Here is a 12,717-nt window from a genome sequence, read left to right on the forward strand (position 1 = left end):
AAGAAAATATTTACAAAAATGTGAGGGGTGTACTCACTTTTGTGAGATACTGTAGTTGACTGAATGAAGCTTGGAACCCCAGCTTATGTCTAGTACACACTAACTAACCTAAATTGGACAAATGAGTGATCACATTTTTCTGTGTCCTCGCCCCATGTTGAAAAAAAAAAATGAATAAAGTAAATAAAATTGTACAAGAATTCTTGAACGACAGAGGACAACTTCCCACGTACGTAGCTAAGGACATGTCCCCTCGGAAACAGTCGATATCGACTCTCGAAAGCAGTGCATTAACAAACAGAAAATTGAACGATCGTTCCAAATATGGATACTTTGGTCCAATTTTCCAATAGTGTGTACAATGCTTAACTCCAGCTTGGGTGGAAAATGAAGCTTGGAACTCCAGTTTGGATGGAGAACTAGATGTACAGAAGTCAGTAAGACTTGTAACCATCCCATATCCACCCAGTACAAAAAAAAAAAATCACAATTTTTACAAGACTGCAAAGAAGAGCTGTTGCTTTGTAGATATGTTTTTTTTTCTGATATTGATTTAAGTTATGAAGTTGTGAATATATTTTATTGGCCAATAACTGTTTATTTCACAGCTCTTTCCATTGGCCTGTGACTTGGTGTTGTGTTAGGTATGTTATCTCCATTTTGAAATGTCATTCCTACTTATCTATGAAGATTCTCATCAGGAGCGGACTGTCAACTCATGGGACCCCCGGGCAATAGGAGATTATGGGGCCCCCAGGCAATCAGAGATTATGGGGCCACACAGTATACACACACACACACACACACACACACACAGTATACAATCACACAGTATACACAGACATGTTTCTATTGGCTGAGAAGGTACTAGAGAGGTGGGGCAGCTATATTCTTGGAATTTTTAGATGAAAAGGATGTCGGTAAGGGACATTTGAGAGACAGATGTAAAAAAAAACCCACAGATTTTGACATACTTTCCCTGGTTTTACTGAGGCTGGCAACCCCGATGGGGCCCCCTAGTGGCCTGGGGCCCTCGGGCAGTGCCGAGTGGTCAGTCCGCCCCTGGTTCTCATTTATCCAGGTCATGGTATAGATGGTGGTTGTTAGTCACATTCAGCTGGACTTGTTCTGTAATTTTGAAGGTGTTTCGTAGACATTTCTTCAGTTCTAATGGAGTTCCAAGAGTGATATTTTCCTGACATTCAATAGAGCTGAAGAAGTGGCTTGGGAAGACTTAATATAATACTACTAGTCAGGGCCATGCTACCACTAGGGCAAAGCCATGGCCAGTGGTGTAGAGTAGAGGGAGGGGTCAGCCAGTACGGTCACCCTGGGTTCGCCGTCCCGAGTGTGCTGGGTCCGTTACCCCAGCCCACCGCTGCCAGCCCGCTGCCAGCTGAAAGTAAACAAAACAATTGCCGGCAATGAAAATTTCAGAAAAACGTGTTAGGGAGAGCAAATTATTTGCCTTGCCCCAGACTCTGACAACCCACACTATGCCACTGGCCATGGTTGCTGGTTTCCATGCTTTTTTTTGGGGGGGTGCAAGTTGTTGGTCTTGCCCAGGGTGCAAAATAGTCTAGCACTGGCCCTGTTACTAGTTATTCCTACAAGGCATTTGCCCATCTATTGGCCACTGCTGTGAATAATAAAATGTCCCTTAGGGAAGGACTGAAGAGTGGCTCGTAATACAACATCATATGCAGGAAGAGCATCTACTAGGATAGTTGGTGGATTTTAGAAGAAAGACTGTCCTAAAATGGACACCATAGGCCTAACCAGTCCAAACGATCCAATAGCTATCAAAATAACCATTCTTGGCAAACAGAGAATATTATATAAGGTGCATCAAATTGACTGATGAATATTTTAATATGATAAGTCTTCTTTAAGTGTATCTCAAGCCAAAACATTGTTTGATTTTGGATAGATTAAGGAAAGAATTGAAGCTCTGGTTTCTGTGGTGCCCATGGGGAGATTCCTGGGCCAATGAAAGGTCATCTCCAAGAAGGGCCACAGACATCAATAATAAACACTTCTATTTAGTACAGTGGGGAGGTTTTAGAACCCCTGTTGGTGATTTATTGCTGTCTGTGTCCCCATTGGAAAAAAATTGGTTTAGGTATAACTCGGGTAATGATGATGGACACCTGCTCCCTTGATAAAACCAATATAAATATCAAGTAAATGTTTAATTACTATAGGCCAGTTGAAATTGCAACTCAGATTTCAAATGACAATGTCAAACCCTATTGCATGTAGCATACGTGTCATATATTTACAAAATATAAGGAAAAGGGTATTGGATCATACATTAAAACAGCAGATTTAATTTTTTTTTTTACTTCTTAATACCACCCTTCTTTACTTCCCAGTTTTGCCAAATATTCACCAAGATGTCATCTATTTTAAGATAATGATTCGAGCTGTACTGCGTACATCCACTAGGCATGGTTCCAAAATACCAATAACATTGGCGAGGGCTTTTTAAATTATACTCTAAAGTGGAGGTTGACTTTGTGCCTTCGTAGTTCTAAATCAACTATGTGCATCATTCGACAAGTCTCAGATCTCATTTTGCTCATCCAGTTCGTTCATATCATTAGTAAAACTGTCATATTCAGCCGAACGTGTGGTCATCCCCAAGTACTGCCGCAGAAACTCACTAAACCTTTTCTGGTTGTTCCATTTCCTGGCTGATTTTCGAACACCTATGAAGCCACCGTAGCGCTTCTGAAGGTCTTTCGATGGGCCCATGAATTTCCTATAGCTGTATTTTCCCTTGACGAACCCCCCAAAGCGTTTAGACATGGCATTCGATGGATTTTGCAAGTCTCCGAATTCGTCGGGACCGGTGGTCATCCCGAGCGCAGTTTCTCCACCTCCGATGCTGGTGTCTTCTTCTTGCTCGCGGATCAAATTACTAATTTTGGACAATCTCTTTTCATCCTTGATCTTACTCAAGTCAACCATTTTGGTGAGGTCGTTCAGATGCTTGAAATTGGTGGGGAACTGGCTGTCCTCAAAAGGTTTGAAGTCTTCCTCAAAACTGTCCATGCTGAGCTGTATCGAAGACTTTATGAGGACTGTTTTGCATACGCCCCACATGGAACTGGAGTAGATTTTTCCTTCACACTCCACGATGCAGAGCTGTTGATGAAAAAACAAAACAGTTATAGAGATGTGGGCAGGGAATTGGCTAATTGATTATTGGCTTTGCATTTTTTTTTATATACATTTAAAGGGGTCCTTCATGAGAAAGTGTAAATCCCCACACATATACCTTCTCTTGAAAAATTGTCTGCTTTTAGTCACTATAAATCAGAGCCTCTTTGCTTGTTTCAGTGAGACACAGCTCTGCCCTTGACCAAAGCCAAGCACCCTCAGATACAACAGAGCTTATTTTTTTGGAAGGCTTATACTCAAATTTTAACATAGCCACATGTTATCAATTTGTGAGGAGATGGATAAAAAAAAAATTTGCCAAAACACTTACCTAGAAATGTGGCTTTAATTATCTACGGTCCAGGTTCTGGTCATGTGGTCTTTAATATAGGGGAAGCTTTAGGGTTTGACTTTAGAGCAGGGTTTCTCAACCAGGGTTCCATGGAATTCTAGGAGTCATGAGCATTTTTTTGCCTCTCAGATAAGTTCCCACTGACACCAATGATCTTTTTAGCTATCTGTAAGGGGGTAATTATTCCCAGTGGCCACAAGTGTAAGGAAAATTCTTCCCACTGACCCTTACACTAATGTATCATAAGCTGTAAATATACACATTTTTTAGCATGGGTTCCCTGAGACCAGAAAGCTATTTCAAGGGTTCCTCTGTGCTGAAAAAGTTGAGAAAGGCTGCTTTGGAGGCTTGGCTACATGACTTCAGTTGAGGCCAGGTAACCAAAGTCCTCGACTTTTGGTTGAAACCCAACTCCAGGCTGTGGTGGGCAGTACACCCTTTGCAATTTAATTTTTCTTGCATACATACCTCTTTCCATTAGTCTTCTGGTCAGTCAAAATACTTCCTGGGTCCTCTTTCTTTTGTTACATCGATGGTCCTCTTCATTCAATGATGCAGACAGTCATGCTAAAATAATGATGTCTCTGCAGCATTGTACTATGAGTGTAGACAGCCATGATGACACCCTGCAAGAGTGTCTATGAGTGTACAGGGCCACCATAGATGGAGCGGTTGTAGAAAAGTAAATGGCTCGATTCCCCCATTAACACATTAAGTGTTGATGGAGCAATCCCTTCTACAGAGCCATTGTGTTCACCTGACATGGGGGAACTGGGGAAGCCGTCCTTGCCAGGAAGACACCATGGTTATTGCTAGCAGTTATAACAGTGACTGTGGCAAAGCTCCGGTGGGCAGGGTGAAAAAAAAGGTCAGAGGTGTGGCAGGAGCAGTGCCAGCTGAGGCCACACAATTGAATACACTTCTTCGGCACTGGGTCAGTCTGAGTGGCATTCTGTATTACACAGCGTGACACTTCTGGATGAGTGAACTCTGATGCCTTCTTCTGTGATGAAACGCTTGGCACCCTGCTTAGGTGCTTCCACCAAACAGTGCCTCCTGCTAATACCAGCCCTTTTACCCCAAACACAGGCAAGATGTTGAGGTAAAATCCAAAGGAATGACTGTTTATTGAACAGAAATACAGGTTTTTATACACTTCAAATGTAGGTCAGTCACCACAATAAAACCAAATATTTACCCAAAACAGCACACAATGGTTAGATAACGGGGTAGAGTTAACACACAAATAAACCCATCATGTAGGAACTTCCAAAAGTTAGCCACAATAGCCAACAGACAGAAACAATAAAGTGACTCAATTAACAATGGGAATGCACACCTAGGAGGCACACAATGGGAGAGACATACTTAATAAACACATAGCACCTTAATAAACAGACTATAGCAGACCATCTGCTCTGAGTCTCACAGTCTGAAGCGGTCAATGCTGGTTTGGGCAAATATGTACCTGGATCCCCCAGTTCCCAGAGTCTGTGTGTTTTGGTGTGACATGGACTTGAATCCGAAGCAAGACCACTCCAATGGTCCCCCAGGCAAGAATAGTGCTCCCTTAAAAGCCTGGGCCCATAGTCAGTATCAAGAGGCCACCCTGCAGTCCCCTCCAAAAGCCCCTGTCCTGTTTGGGTCTGTCACAGCTCCCATTTCCTGAGTACTGGTAGGGAGACAATTCCGCCTCAGCTCGGGGCGGCATTTCAAGTTTCTTCATGATCACAGCCGCTAGCAATAATTGCTTGTAAAATCCAACAGGCTGGTTGTTTATAGCCGGCTTAAGTCTGTAGGGGTAATACTGTCTAAACGGTCAGAACTGCTACAAAAGCTTTCTTTGATTGTTTTACACAGTGCTGGGCAATGGATTTTAAGTGAATGGCATAAGAGAGGCATCTTATTGAGAAAAGGTTCTATTTAATGTAGAACTTCAATAATATGTAAAAAAATAAAATGTTGATCCGTAGCGTATGTTCCTTGTAAAAAAATAATGGCAATTGTTGCTTACTTTCTTCACACTCCATTGCTGTCCTCTACTTCCTCCTCAGTTGGGCATGACATCATGCAGGCATGGCTCACAGTATTCCAGGATTGAGCGGCGCTCACACACTATCACCCGAGCACTACTCAGTCTTGGAAGAATGTGTCTAGCAAAAGAAGAAGAAGAAGCTGCCGTGATGTCACCAGACCAAGTAGAGGACTGAATGAAAAAGGATTTTTAAATAATGGGGTGGCGGGGAGATGGGAACAAGGGTCAAAATGCCTGGAGTTTAGCTTTAATTACCCATCCCAGAAAAGATGTTAATCAAGCTTAAGTTGGCTAAATTTCACCAAACCCGAAAACCCTCATTTACACAAAAACACAATCTCACCATCGTTTTTTCTTTTACTTCTGCCTTTCTCAACCCTTTCAACAGAGAGGAACCCTTAATAAAACTGTCTGATCTCGGCGAACCCCTGCTAAAAAAAAATACTATATCTACAACACATGATTCATTAGTGTGATGGTCAGTGAGAAGAATGCTCCTCACACTTGTGGTCATTGGGAAGAATTATCTTACAGATAGCTAAAAAGATCAGTGGTGTCACTGGGAACTTATCTGACAGTCAGGAGTTGCCTATTGTTCAGGGAACCCCTAGCAACCTCTGGAGGAAACCCTAGAGTTCCATTGGACGCTGGTTGAGAAACCTTGCCTTAGAGGATAATTTCTTCTGGGGAGGTGTATTTAAAGTGGAAGTAAACTCCCCTATGGCTTTCAGCCAAGGAAGCCGCCATCTTTGCCTATGTTTAATCTTCAACTGCTATGATGCTGCACATGTGATTCGTTATAACACCAGCCATTGGATGGTTTGATAGTTTGGCTGAGAGCACAGCCAATGTGCAGTTAGCATTCCCGGTATGCCTTTTTTTTTTAACTGTTTAAATCCATGGGTTTACTTCCACTTTAAGAGGCTTTGGTTAAAGTAGTTGTAAACCCTTACATGTGCCCAGTGGAGTGGCTGGCCTCATACTCCTACTTAAGTTGTACCTGTTTATTTGTGGCACTTTCTCCTTTACAAAATTACTGTATCTACAACTCATGTTACATTAGTGTGATGATCAGTGAGAAGAATGCCCCTCACACTTGTGGCCATTGGGAAGAATTACCCCCTTAGCCCTTGTACACACGGTCGGAGATTCCGACAACCAAATCTGTCGGAGTAATTCCGACGGATTAATTTCCAAAAGAGGTCCGGAAGTGATGTTGCATACACACGGTCGGACTAAGTTGTCGGAAAATCCGATTGTACATAACGTGATGACGTTATTTAGTTACGACGGGACTACGTTCAGGCTAATAGCCAATAGCTTTGGTCTAGGAATTTGATCTGAGCATGCGTGGCACTTTGTCCGTCGGAATAGGCTACACATGATCAGAGTATGTCTGATAGGAGCATTTTGTCAGAAAATTTTACCGGCAAGTTGGAAAACTTGGTCCGTCGGATATTCCGACGGAAACAGTCCAATGCAGACCACACACAGTCGGAATATCCGACATAACGGTCCGATAGGAAACATTCCGTTGGAATCTCCGACCGTGTGTACAAGGGCTTTCAGATAACTAAATAGATCAATGGTGTCAGTGGGAACTTATCTGAGAGCCAGAAATTGGTCATTGCTCAAGGAACCCCTACCAACCTCTGAAGGAACCCTGGTTGAGAAACCCTGGTTTAGAGGGTACATTTCTTCTGGGAAGATACTTTAATTAAAAGTAGTTGTAAATTCTCACATGTGCCCAGTGAAGTGACCTCAGGCGATACACAGAGATGAAACAAATCCTCCTACATAAGTAGTACCTGTTTATCTGTAGTCCCCTCTCCTCTACAGCCACTAAAATTATGGAATTTACACAGCATTTCTTAGCTCCGGAAGGCAGGGGTTAGGGATCTGATGTCACACACTGCACATCATATAGCAGAGAGCTGAATGTAAATTGAGACCTGAGTGGGGGGAATGGACCCCTCTCTTGTCTCGGGTTAAAGAGTATTGATACAGTGTAAACAATAGTCATACACAAGGTATTCTAATAAAAGCAGAAGATGGCTAGAGGAAGCAAAGAAGTGATCACTAAGCAGAACTGTACTCGTTTGTGGACCTAATCCCATCACTATGTTAGACATCAAGTTTCTTGGCATGTCCCCCAGATTGAGGATGATTACACCCAGAGTATGCAGAGCATACTTTTGGACAACTCTGTTTTGTGGTAACCTCTACCTGCTGAAAATTGCTTTGTCTGAACTTTGTATTAGAAGCAGGATTACTCACTGAAACACCAGAATAACAATGGACCATTAATCCATTTACTGAGCGGACCTTGCCGAGAAAAGGTATTTTTCGTAAAAGTTAAGATGTTAACAGGGTCAGTACGGTATCAACTTGTGCGATGGTCCACACTTCTTGCTCGACCCGTTTAACTGTCATGAAGATGTAAAAAAAGAGCAACGTCGCAATCACTGTCATTATGATGTAAAAGTAAGAGGAAGAAATTAAGCAGTTCAATGTCAAAAAGCGCATCGTGGAGCCGTCTCAGCGCTCTGTTATTTAGACAGACAATCTGCCAGGGCAGCTGTTTCCGACATTCCTCTCTGTGTTTGTCAGACAGTAGGAAAGGATCAATTATCTAGACTGATTAAAGATAACAAGTATTCATACAGTAACAACACCTTTCACTTGTCAATTACCCTTCTTCCATGTACTGCAAAGTAGCAATTATCAGTGCTTATTGAAAAAGATGCACGCTTGGAGCTGGATAGGAAACATGCCACAAAAGCTGTTTTCAAAGCCGAAGCTCAGCGCAAATGTCTAGTGGAGGGGTTTACTTCTCAATTTCAAAGTCAGACAAGCCAACATTATGCCTTTGCTGAAACTTATGAATACCGGGGCATCAGTGCAGTAGCTGTAAGTTAAGGAAGAGCATGTCAGAGCAGTGCTGGTCAGTGAGGAAGTGTTCAGATTTGGGTAGTCAATGTTGGTGAAATTGCAGAGAGTGGTGTAGTGCATGTTGGTGAAGTTGTGGGGTAGTGCATGTTGGTGAAGTTATGGAGAGTGGGGTAGTCCATTTTGCTGAAATTGTGGATAGTGCTGGAATGCATGTTGGTGAAGTTGTGAGTGGTGTAGTCCATGTTGGTGAAGTTGTAGAGCATGGTGTAGTCCATGTTGGTGAAGTTGTAGAGCGTGGTGTAGTCCATGTTGGTGAAGTTGTAGAGCATGGTGTAGTCCATGTTGGTGAAGTTGTAGGGCATGGTGTAGTCCATGTTGGTGAAGTTGTAGAGCGTGGTGTAGTTCATGTTGATGAAGTTGTAGAGAGTGGTGTGGTTCATGTTGATGAAGTTGTAGAGAGTGGTGTAGTCCTTGGTGAAGTTGTGGAGAGTGGTGTAGTCCTTGTTGGTGAAGTTATGGATAGTGGTGTAATCCATGCTGGTGAAGTTGTAGATTGTGGAGTAGTACATGTTGGGGAAGTTGTGGAGAGTTGTGTAGTATGCCCCAGTTGAAGACCCACAGAGTCTAAACGCGTCGGGCCAGCCTATCTTGTGCTTTTCACATTGCCATTTTTATATATATTGAGATCTCGTTTTATTGTCACATCTTTACTTTGATGTGAATAAAAAAAAATTAAATTTTGATCTGCACTTTTCTGGGTTTTATTTCTATATTCTTTTACCTTACATATTGGATTTTCATCGAGCTATGGTATCGTGAGTCACCAGTCTGGATGTCCGCTATTCCATATGTGGCCCGTCATTAGCCTTATGGCCTGGTTCCAGTTTTGGAGTTCCATTTACCTCAGCGCAAGAGGTTGAGCGCTGTAAGCTTGTATGACACACTGCTATAAGGTGGATGCGTCCAACGTTTCTGGTAAGAGTACCTAATTTTTCTATTGTGATATCATCTGTCAAGCCTTCTTTGAGATATCTTCTGGCAAGCCTTCTCGAGTGTCAGCGTTTGACTGTGTAGAGACTTCTACAGACATCCATTGAATATTTGTTACTCGCTGGACACTTGATTACACTCAATTTGGAAGTAGTTACATATTTTATGTAATTACCCTTCATACCTGTTTGTGACCCTGATTCAGTTTATGTTGCAACACCTCTTAGATAATAATTTTTGACATTTATGTTATTTATTTGTTTAGTTTATATATATATTGATTTATATACATTTGGGTGTTTTGGTATGGTGTATACCTTCACTCTATTGTGCACAGATTTTAGCGCCACATTTTTTGTTTGTATGTAGAGAGTTGTGTAGTGCATGTTGGTGAAGTTGTGGAGAGAAAGGTAGTGCATGTTGGAGAAGTTGTGGAGCAAGAGGTAGTGCATGTTGGTGAAGTTGTGGAGAGTGGTGTAGTTCATATTGGTGAACTTGTGGAGAGAGAGGTAGTGCAAATTAGTGATGTTGTGGAGTAAAGCAGTGCTTATTGGTGAAGTTGTGGAGAGCTGGGTAATGTGTGTTGGTTAATTTGTAGAGAGTGGTGTACTGCATGCTGGTGAAGTTGTGGAGAGTGATGTAGTCAAGGTTGGTGACGTTATGAAGAGTGGTGTAGTCCATGCTGGCTTTTTGACAAAGAGCAGGCATGTGAAACATGTCAGCTATGGCAACTTCTTAGCTTGTGGTCCACCAGTGTTCGCAGGGTCCCGGCTTCCAGAGTAGCAATGAGGTTATCGCACATACCCAGTCTCCCGGTTACATCCGGCGTTCTCAGCCTCGCTCTCCAGTACTGCATGCTGGAGAAGTTGTAGAGAGTGGTGTAGTCCAAGTTGGTGACATTATGAAGAGTGGTGTAGTCCATGCTGGTGAAGTTGTGGAGAGTGGTGTAGTCCATGTTGGTGAAGTTATGGAGAGTGGTGTAGTCCATGTTGATGAAGTTGTGGAGAGTGAGCTAGTGCTTGTTGGTAAAGTTGTGGAGAGTGGTGTAGTCCATGTTAGGGAAGTTGTGTAAAGCAAGGTAGTGCTTGTTGGTGAAGTTGTGGAAAGCAAGGTAGTGCTTGTTGTTGAAGTTGCAGAGAGCGAAGTAGTGCTTGTTGGTGAAGTTGTGGAGAGTGGTGTATTTCATGTTGGTGACGATGTGGAGAGTGAAGTAGTGCTTGCTGGTGAAGCCCCTAGTTCAGGACGACAACATGGAAGCAAAATTAGGAGACAGGTACAGAGAGTTGTCACCTACCTGAACAAGGATTCTCATGACGGGGTCACTGGGGACAAAAGTTGGAGATTGAAAATGGCTTTTTATATGACTTTATGAAACTCTAGTGACTGGCTTTACATCTTCTTTAAAGCTTATCCATAACCCAGACGTCAGCTAGCAAAACACATCACGGCGGCAAAACATTTTCTACATCTAAAATGATTGTTTATTTACTTGATGATTGTGTTCCCAGGGCTAAAACGCATTTAAAAGCCTCGTTATTTTCCTCCTTAAGTGGTTAAAAATGGTAAAAATGTTTCCAAGGCCAACAGCTGCACGTACTTACCAGACAAAATTGGCAAAAATACTATTCTGGGCTGTCGCACAGCTATTCCATTTATCATTTGCTTTATGGTTTTGGCATTCATCACAGCAGGGGCTGAAAAGTGGAAATGTTAATAATTGAACTTGGCAAAAAAACATAGAAAACAAAATAAAATAAAAAAGGAATACTACAGAGTAAAACAGCTGGTTGTCATGTTGGTGAAGTTGTGGAGAGTGAGGTAGTGCTTGTTGGTGAAGCTGTGGAGACCTGGATAATGTATGTTGGTGAATTTGTGGAGAGTGGCATAATGCATGCTGGGAAGGTGGTTGAGAGTGGGGTGGTGCATATCGGTGAAGTTGTGGAGAGTGGGGTAGTCCAATTTAGTGAAGTTGTGGAGAGAGAGGTAGTGCATGTTGGTGAAATTGTGGAGAGTGGTGTAGTCCATGTTGGTGAAGTTGTGGAGAGTGGTGTAGTCCATGTTGGTGAAGTTGTGGAGAGTGGTGTAGTGCATGTTGGTGAAGTTGTGGAGAGAGAGGTTGTGCATGTTAGTGTCATTGTAGAGACTAAAGTAGTGCTTATTGGTGAAGTTGTGGAGAGCTGGGTAATGTGTGTTGGTGAATTTGAGAGAGTGGCATAACGCATGCTGATGAAGTTGTGGAGAGTGGTGTAGCCCATGTTGGTGAAGTTGTAGAGAGAGAGGTAGTGCTTGTTGGGCAAGTTGTGGAGAGTGGGGAGTTTGGTAGAGTCCATGTTGGTGAACTTGTGGAGAGTGGTGTAGTCCATGTTGGTGAAGTTGTGCTGAGCCGGGTAGTGCCTGTTAGTGAAGTTGTAGAGAGTGGTGTAGTCCATGTTGGTGAAGTTGTAGAGAGTGGTGTAGTCCATATTGATGAAGCTGTGGAGAGTGGTGTAGTCCAAGTTGGTGTAGTTGTGGAGAGAGAGGTGGTGCATGTTATGCCACGTACATACGATCAAACAATCCGCCCGTGTGTAGGCTCCTGCGGACTTTTTTTACCCAAAAGTCCGGCGGACTAAGAAAGTAGTTTTGCATACCAATCTGTCCGCCAGACCCGCATTTCGGCGGACAGTACGGCCGTGTGTGTGCCAGTCCACCGTACCTTTGAAATTAAGGGACTTTTCCCGCCCGGAGAAAAGTCTGCTCATTTTGAGCATGGCTCCAGAAGAACAGAAGACGGCGACGGCGGCAGCGGCGACAGAAGACCGGGCCACTGCTTGTAAAAGAGCTAGAAGAAGGCGCGGTGACCCAGCAAGAAGAAATGAAGAGGGAGACAAGACCCCCGAAGAGGGGGACAAGACCCCCGAAGTGGGAAGAAGAGGGCGGTGGCAAAGAAGATAGCCGGCTCCTCCGCTAGTAAAAGAGCTATCAAAAGAGCCGACGATAGCGGAGGAGTCCGGCGAGAAGACCCCGAAGACAAAAGAAGACCCACGGAGCTGTGCAATAAACTATTTTAACCCTTGTGTGTTGCGTTTTTTTTTACCTTTTTTCACAGGTGAATGGGTAGGGGTACATTGTACCCCATACTCATTCACATAGGGTGGGGGGCCGGGATCCGGGGGCCCCCTTATTAAAGGGGGCTCACGGATTCCAATAAGCCCCCCGCCCACAGACCCCGACAACCAACGGCCAGGGTTGTCGGGAAGAGGCCCTTGTCCTCATCAACATGGGGACAAGGTGCTTTGGGGTG

At 43.4% G+C, this 12,717-nt stretch overlaps 1 protein-coding gene across 1 annotated transcript in view; it reads right to left on the bottom strand.

The window, feature by feature from the left end:
* Positions 1-2,173: 2,173 nt before the first annotated feature.
* Positions 2,174-12,717, bottom strand: part of PNOC (prepronociceptin) — a 192,902-nt gene continuing 182,358 nt past the window's right edge. Inside the window, exon 3 of the mRNA XM_077489255.1 lies at positions 2,174-3,150. Within this exon, the coding sequence (XP_077345381.1) occupies positions 2,566-3,150 (585 nt within the window). The 3' untranslated portion in view covers positions 2,174-2,565. The remainder of the gene's footprint in view (positions 3,151-12,717) is intronic.

Source organism: Lithobates pipiens, unplaced genomic scaffold (genome assembly GCF_037356315.1).
Source record: "Lithobates pipiens isolate NorthernLeopardFrog02 unplaced genomic scaffold, aLitPip1_a1.2 Scaffold_18, whole genome shotgun sequence".
In the NCBI taxonomy this organism is placed as follows: domain Eukaryota; kingdom Metazoa; phylum Chordata; class Amphibia; order Anura; family Ranidae; genus Lithobates; species Lithobates pipiens.